This window comes from Lolium rigidum, chromosome 3 (genome assembly GCF_022539505.1).
Source record: "Lolium rigidum isolate FL_2022 chromosome 3, APGP_CSIRO_Lrig_0.1, whole genome shotgun sequence".
Taxonomy (NCBI): Eukaryota; Viridiplantae; Streptophyta; class Magnoliopsida; order Poales; family Poaceae; genus Lolium; species Lolium rigidum.
This window is the reverse complement of record NC_061510.1, coordinates 328,273,085-328,281,471: the sequence shown is the minus strand read 5'-3', so window position 1 is coordinate 328,281,471 and position 8,387 is coordinate 328,273,085. Positions and strand designations below refer to the sequence as shown.

Here is an 8,387-nt window from a genome sequence, read left to right as displayed (position 1 = left end):
GTTGGATTTCGCACAAAAACGAGACACCGTAGCGCTTCGCCGAAAACAGCGTTAGTCCGTGTTAGTTGTATCCAAAATATACAAATTAGAGGCAAAACAATAGCAAAAGTGTTCGGGAAAGTAGATACGTTTTGGACGTATCAACGCGCAACTCCCACATGGATGGCACCTAAACCAGGCGCATGTGCCAGTGCTCGCGAACCCGAGCAACGGCCCCGCGCGCCTCCGCGAAATCCTCTTCCGATGTGCCCACTTGCCGCCGAATCTACATCAGATCTGGCGTACGTCATCGATTCGCTGTTGTGGGTGCGGTGGTTCAAGGTCGAGCATGCCACTCGACGCAAGATGGTCAAGGCCTACCTCGATGGCCGCGACAATCTACGAGGAGGCGGAGGAGGCCTTCCAGCCCCGCCACCGTTGAGGCAGACGCATCCGCCATCTGCGTTGGTAAAGGAGGAGGAGGACGAGCTCCCGACGTGGGGGTACACCTTCCCCATGACGCGCGTAGACCACACCGACTCGCCATAGTACCAGGGGCGTACACCTAGTAGGGGCGTACACCCAGTACGCCAAGCCCCACCCTCGGGTGCCGACGTTTCTGAGTGCCTTCTGCAGGCATGTGACGGCCGAGGACCCGCCAGAAGACGACAACGACCTACTACCAGCCAATGGAGGAGGAGGATGTCGCAAATAAAGCTGATAGAGGAGGAGGCCATCGCACGCTTAGGCCATCTCCTTGGCGGAGTAACGCGCCAAAAGGACCCTCGTGGACGAGGTCATTCGGGCCTCCTAGGAGGATGTGGCACGCCGATGCCACCGCCAAGACCAGATTACCTGTCACCACCTCCTCCGACGACCAATGTGTGGCCGCCACCGCAGATCTTCATCGATCTCGGCAACGAGGACTAGGAGGCGGCCAGCTGGCATCCCGAAACGTGCAAACTAGTGTCCCGCCTTTTATTTTTGAGGTTTTGAGCATGTTTGGGGCTACCTCCGGCCGCAAATGGACCAAGGCCTACTTCGTGCCCGCAGGCCATCACATCCGGACCCAAATGAACTAAAAGGCGGTCCCTTATGCGGCAACCCGTTGGAGATGACCTAATTACACTGATCTCCCATTAACACTGCAGATTAATTGTACATTACAGGTAGCTAGCACGCTACGCGGTTTTTTTTTGAAGCTTTCACCGGGGGAGAGGATCCCCACCTGAATATATTGCATCAAGAAATGTTTTGTTGGTTATAGAGGGAGAGGTAGTCACGCCACAGGTCGGTGTGTACCCTCATTTCCGCTTTCTTGAAGCGGTGAGACCAAAGTGTGAAGTCTGAGACAATGTTCCTAAGCGTCAACTCAACTGGTTGGTCAATCGCTCGGAACACTTTGGCATTTCTTGCATCCCAAATCTTCCATAGTATAGTGAGGGCGATAGAGTTCCATATCGAGGAGGGGAGGTGGCGAGGTAGCGGCGTGGACCAAATGTCTGAGAAGGTATGAGCATTTGGTGCTATGGCCAGCCGCCTCCATATTGTTGCGGAAGCTGGGCAGGAGAAGAACAGGTGTGAGCGGTCCTCGACAGGTGCTTGGCATCTCGGGCATTCTTGCGATGTGATGATGTGCTTGTGCAGCAGGTTTGCCCTTGTGTTGATCCTATCAAGGTGAAGCACAGGACATCATACGGATACATTTTCAGATAAGCTGCCGCATGGAAACACACTCTACACGAGCAAAAGATAGGCTGCAGTGACTAATTCAATCTGAAAACAGTTGCCTTACATATTTATTGGTAGCAGATCCCAATAGCACGCCAATTAGAACGACCAGCACGATGCCTTTGTGTTGATGACGGACATCTGAAGAGTTGCCGCGCCAGATTTTAGTAGTTGTGATCTGATGCAGGCTGCGCAGCTGCGGGCTGTGCGACGGCTCCATGACAGGTTAACTTGGTCCAGGTCTACAGGATGTCGGCCCACAGTCTGTACCGGCAATAGCGTAACGTCTAGCGTGTGCGGAAGACACTATTCAATACTCCTGATACTGAGACCAATACACAACAGAGTATGCGCATGAGCTTCCACCTGGCACAGGCTCGTTGGTCCAGGCAGCGGGAATAGATAGACCCGGGAACCAAACTGCATTTCCGAATTTTTATGTACTACTCCCTGTGTCCTGAATTAGATGTCACATATTTGTCTAGAGTCACATGTATCTATATACTTTTTTTTTATTCACCCTGTCCTGAATATTGATAAGTCAGGCCAGCTTGTAAGAGCATTGAAACAATTGTACTCCCTTTACCCCAAATTACTTGTCGCAGATTTGTTTAGATACACATGTATCCAGACACGCTTTAGTATATTGATACATGCAAATCTAGACAAATCCGTGACATCTAATTCAGGACAGAGGTTGTACAATTGTTTCAATGCTCTTACAAGCTGGCCTGACTACCGTAGACTATCATGTTAGTGCTAACTGCTATATCGAAGTCTGTAACATCTATTCATGTATTACTTAACATATTATATGGAAATATCAATATTCCTCCGGACCTTTATTTGATCTTATGTTTGCTTCTTCATATTCAAAAAATTATGTTGTTCTGTCAAGTATAGTTCATGAAAGGTAGAAGCTACAAGGTCGCAACAATGTGGGGGGGTATCATCTAGTTACTAAAGTTTGTGATCTAATTCTTAAATGTCTCTTTTATCATGTGTATACTCAAATTGCTATGCGTATTAACCTTGATGCCTTTAATGTTTGTGGCTTCACAATACTACGTATATAAGAATCGGAGACTTCAGCTTATTATATTGAGTGGCGACACCAGTTTGGGAGCCATCCTTTTGGTCCGGGACCATAAGCTATAATTCTTTTTTTTCTTCATAAAGGCACTTTATTAAAGGTTCATAAGTCCTATGTGGAAACAGTGTCCAATTGGACCAACTTGCACCCAAGGTCCGCAGGATTTAATGCATCTTATGTTTGCATGTTCACCACAGATGGATTTGTAGAAGGCCCTCCGAATTGATGTTGTGTCTATGACCGTGGATAGAGCTAGAGCTGGCTTTGGCTATATTTGCGCACCTCCTCTCCCAGCCCACAGGCCTCGGCCAAATTCAGAGAAGAGAGTTGATTGAAGTTGCAAGTTGGCAAATGATCTCCACCGATTCCAATTTGTGCAAATCTAACAGACAACTAGAGATCGAGACCAATGGTTGAATGGTTGAGGGCTCTAGTTCGCTATGTGATTATTAATAGATTATTATCCGCTATTAGATAGTACGGAGTATCTATTAATAAGGTTCTCTTTGACGAAAACGGCCAACTTATAGATACTATCATGAGGAATGGTATCAGTTTTCAACTTTTCATGCAATGACGAAGAGAACCTTATTAATAGATTATTATCTTAGAGACTTAGACTCTCCAATTTTCTCGTGAACAAACTTGTAGATTTTGCAACTATTTTTATGTAGCCACGAATCACGATTGTTGTGGCTACAAAAATAAATCAGTTTGCTCCTTATCAGGCGAGCTGAGGGATTCTCTGGTATCTGCCCTCAAAGCTGGTTACAACAAATGCAAAAAAAAAAAAAGAATGCTTTCATTGAGAGTTGAACTCAAGACCTCCCGCTTACTAAACGGGTGCTCTAACCAACTGAGCTATGAAAGCTTTTGGTTAGAAATTAACAGGTTACGAATATAAAGTATATGGTACTACTTTATAGTAAATAAAAGGTGTTCGTGTCATATGATTTTAGTGGAATCGTGATTTCATTAGCTACACGATCATAACTCAGTTTTTCTCATAATATTATGTGTCCTCGCACTACGAAGCGAACAGAACTCATTTTTTTCCATAGGAGCTGATGACTGCATTGTCCAGCTGTAAGTTGGAAAGGGTTTTTTCTTTCATAAGTTTTTTTTTTGAGAGTACACGTTTGCGTACTTAAAAAAAAAACTTATGAAAGAAAAAACTCTTTCCAACTGATACGCCTTTGCATTTACAAAAGAGCAAGGAATGCAACCAGACGCAAGAACACATTTATACTTCAGTTTACAGCCTTTACTGCTTGATCACTCGGAACATTGCAAGCAAAATGCACTGGCAAGGAAATGCCGATTCCTTGCCACCAGTATTCTTTCCCCTCAATATCATAGTCAAAAACAATTCAATGACAGCAAAAACATGTCGTGCACCTTTACCCTGGAGCATAGTACAACAGATATGGCACCTGGTTTTCAGGTCAAGTAAGATACAAGGTTTTGCTTATTTATCGGCTAGCTGAGCGAAATAGGAAAAATGACACATCCAGTTCTTTTGGCAAATGGGAGGAAATCAACGGTAAAGGGCCTCCGACTTCAAGTTTTCAGCAATCTCAGTCTCCCAGCGATCGCCATTCTCGAGCAGTTTCTCCTTATCGTACAACAGTTCCTGCAACATAGAAGATGCCTTGTGTTATGATGATTTCCTGGAATTACATGAAAATAACATCATACACAGGCATAACTAGTCTACCTCGTGAGTTTCAGTAGAGAACTCAAAGTTAGGGCCTTCAACAATAGCATCAACAGGGCAAGCTTCCTGGCAGAACCCACAGTAGATGCATTTGGTCATGTCAATATCGTATCTGCAAAAAGAACGAATCATCAGAATGGAAGATAACGGCAGATTAAGAGCAGTAGATCAAAGTGTCATGTTTTTCCAGTTAACACAATTATACTTTTCCAGTTAACACAATTGACAGAAAATAAACAGGAACTCAATTTACCTTGTGGTTCGGCGACTGCCGTCTTCACGTTCTTCTGCCTCAATAGTAATTGCCTGGGCTGGGCATATCTGATCACATGTGATGCTATGTGAGCATAACCATACTTATGCATAACAATAATTACGACCTGAACTAGTATGAGAAACATCCAACATTCATGCATCTTAAGCCAGCTACACAATTTTGCACTACTATAGATGAGAATTCCCAACAAGTTTTGAAACTTATCAATGGGCAAGACTTCATTAACTTAGATTAGTTACGACTGTTACATGGTACAACCAGCTACTTCCAGAAATTATCGGTGTTCAAAAAAGTTTATTGTTAATCTAGCCTGGTACTAGTGGACAAAAGGCGGCCTCATGAATTTCAGCTTTGTATTTTCAGTCGCAAAATATCATTGAATCTAGATGTGATGCTTCTTCAAGAATTTCACAGGTCCCATATGCACCAGTTCCATACACCATGCTAGATTGACGAAGCACGAGGGCTAAGAAATTTGAGCTGCAAATACTTTTCTGAAAGAGTACCAATACGACAGAAAGCTGCTTATGGTGCTAGTGACTCAGAGATCAAAGTTAAACTTCTAAAACCGTACATACTCTTACAGATTCAAGAGGTTGCACTGTCAGGGTTTCATCTCTGGAGTTGTGGAATCTTTAAGGACCAGTTCCCAGTTGGTAACTTCCAGTATTTTCCTAGGTGGTTTTGACTTGATCCGTTACCCTCCCAGAAGGATCAACTTCTGTTTGATCCACGACCATAATTAGTATCATTATTGTACTCTGAATTGTAATTTTGATTTTAAATTAAACGTTTCCAGATCAGGATTTGTTCTCCTTGTACTCAATGGAAAAGGTGATCAATTGCAGGATTTGAAATCCTACCTACAGTGTCTGACCTATTGGAAATACTCGCAAAACATCAATCTCAAGGCTTTACTCCACAAACACTAGCAACTACAAAGTCTACAGACAAAAAGACCAAAATAATCATATACCGCGCTTAAGCCCATGCAATTATGGGACCAAATTTCTGTTTAAAATGTAATCAATTTCAGTCAGAGATACACTTGAAAAGAAATCATGTGCAAAGAAAATAATGGAAAAGGGCCTAAGAACTCTAAATTTAGTATGGCAAAGATGACAGCCATAATATTACATTGAGTACTCCCTCCGTCCCACCAAAAGTGTCTCAACTTCCAAATTTTGACAAAGTTGAGACAATTTTGGTGGGACGGAACATCAAAATTTTCACATAAGCATGTCTGCCATTGCTATGGACCATGGATAACTTGTTTTCTTTCGGCATTAGATAAATTCATATGGTTTGCTAACTGAACTGCTACCATTGCTAACTAGGTTTAGTGTCACCTCGCTTACAATGCAAGACTTAAGAGAACACAACTTACAGCTTCACATAGTTTGCAGGCAATGCAACGCTCTTCCCCAGAATCATAACGTCTGAGAGCATGCTCCCCTCGGAAGCGGGGGCTCAGAGGACCCTTCTCAAATGGATAGTTAATCTACAAGGAGACAAGATAACAAAAAGTGTTAACAGGAGCAAGCAGCCACGCTAAGACTAACAGCACAAGTGAGATTCACCACTTAACTGTAACTTTCCTGTCGAAGAAGTACTTGAGCGTCAGACTCAAGCCACGGACCATTTCAGTCAAGAACAACGTATTGATGCTCCTTTCAAACACTGAAGCAAGAAATTAAAAATGAGAAAACAATCAGTATCCGAACAGCACCGAGAAGAACTAGCCTAGCATCGTAAAATTGTACGCACAGAAGGAGAACATAGACACTCACCAGCATTCCAATCTTTGGCGAGCTCCTTCGCGAGCTGTTCTTTCTCCTCGTCCTCTGGTCATTGAAGAGGACAATACTTTCAGAGCACAGTAGCAACACACGGATTTAAATTATGCAAATGGAAATATAGCATGGACTTAGTGCTTCAAAAAGAGTAAGGCCATGTGGAATTCAGCACAACAGCCCATCATCAACAGTTGACTTAAGTTCTAAAGAACAGGTTATCCTACCAACAGAGGTAGCACCGCACAATTTTTGAGCATTTCATGGTAGGTATCTATCAGCCGTTATTGTGCAACTACTCAATGATCAAATACCCATTGTCCCATTCCAGCTAGTTTCACATGGAACCCTAATTCCCCGCTCACACACTAGCGTATGCACCATGTAGCATCAAAGATCAGCCCCTTCGAACACAGAATAGCCAGAAATGGTACTAGCACAGTAGAACTGAGGTAGCAGGCGCCAGATTTTTAGCAATGATTATAGTGCCAAACAGAGCAACAGGAAGGGGTAAACGTGGCGACCTTTGAACCGCTTGGGCGCCCCCGCGTTCATGTAGGTCCGGAGGTGCCCCTGCATCGCCGTCGCGGACGGACCGAGATGCGCCTGCAACAGAGGCAACCAGGTAATCAGACGCACGCCAGAGCAAACCGAAGGACTGGCTCGATCTGAAAGTCGGTGGGCAGAGGGCGGCGGAGATCTGGGAGGGCGGCGGCAGGCTGGGGAGTAGCCGGTGGGGCTAGAGGGGTAAGGGATGCTCACCGTCTGGCTCGCGCGCAGGGCCAGCGCTGCCTGCCGGGCTAGGAGCGCCGCCATGGTGGCGTCGACGGAGTCGGAGGAGACGGTGGGTTGGGATCGGAAGGGGGTTGAGGTGGGCTGTTGTGTCTAGTCAGTGGCAGGCGGATGGCGGGTTGAGGAAGGGGAACTTGCAAGTGGGCCGGGCTGGGCTGGGACGTGCTGCACTGGTCTGGTCCAGACAGAGCGATAGTGGTTAATTGGTCATTGCCAAAATGAGAGCAACCGCATACTGTATTTCGTTAATCGAAAATGAAGAGTTTAAAAAAAATTCGAAAATGAAGCAATACATGTGAAAACTAGAAGACAAATTTTGATAAAATGATTATCCTAAATTTACATATAAACTTCTAAAAGATTAAGAAATACAAAATGATGCCTAGGATTTCCTGCAACCACCATCGCCACCCAACTCCAGCGCCGCCGAGACAGACACATGAAGATGCGCCGAGCCTCCACTATTGCAAGATTCAAAAAAGCACCCATCTCTAACGAGGCTTTATGAGTCGATAAACATGCATGCTTCAAGCCGCGAGGCACCTGTGGCGTCAACCGGGAGACGTCCCGATGCTGTCTTGGACCAAGATACGCCGCCTCCCATCAACAAAGTAGGAGAAGAACATGGCATATCCACCACCTCCGAAACAACATCTTCACTCCAGAAGAACCACCTCACCCCGGTCGCCAACGTTGTCGTGGATAACAACGAATGCAAGCGACACACCGAGAAACTGATCTCGCCAGATCTGAATATAACAACAAGAAGACCAAGCTGTCGATCTGAAGGACCAATCAACAAACGTTGCCATCAACTCCGAGACGCCACCCGGACGCTACTCCCACCACCCCAACGGCGCACCATAGGAAACAAAACCTAACCCTAACTACTAGACCAGCACGGAGGAGCGAGATCCCCCTCCTACATGCCGCCACGGAACGGCGGACAGAGGGAGAGGGGACCAGGACCAACGTCCTGCCGGACGAGATCAGGAGGAGAGCAAG

The 8,387-nt window shown here is 45.4% G+C and overlaps 1 protein-coding gene and 1 non-coding gene across 2 annotated transcripts; both read right to left on the bottom strand.

Annotated features, from left to right (window-relative positions):
- Positions 1–3,600: 3,600 nt before the first annotated feature.
- On the bottom strand, positions 3,601–3,674 carry TRNAT-AGU. The gene has a single exon. It is a non-coding gene; the product is annotated as a tRNA-Thr (tRNA).
- Positions 3,675–4,102: 428 nt separating this feature from the next.
- LOC124703859 (NADH-ubiquinone oxidoreductase subunit 8-like) lies at positions 4,103–7,421 on the bottom strand. Its single transcript, XM_047236102.1, has 8 exons — positions 7,353–7,421; positions 7,115–7,196; positions 6,588–6,641; positions 6,386–6,477; positions 6,185–6,298; positions 4,774–4,841; positions 4,521–4,632; positions 4,103–4,436 (listed from the first exon to the last, which is right to left on the bottom strand). Exons 1-8 carry the CDS (start codon positions 7,404–7,406, stop codon positions 4,341–4,343), a joined length of 672 nt encoding a protein of 223 aa, XP_047092058.1. The 5' UTR covers positions 7,407–7,421; the 3' UTR covers positions 4,103–4,340.
- Between the last annotated feature and the right edge of the window lie 966 nt (positions 7,422–8,387).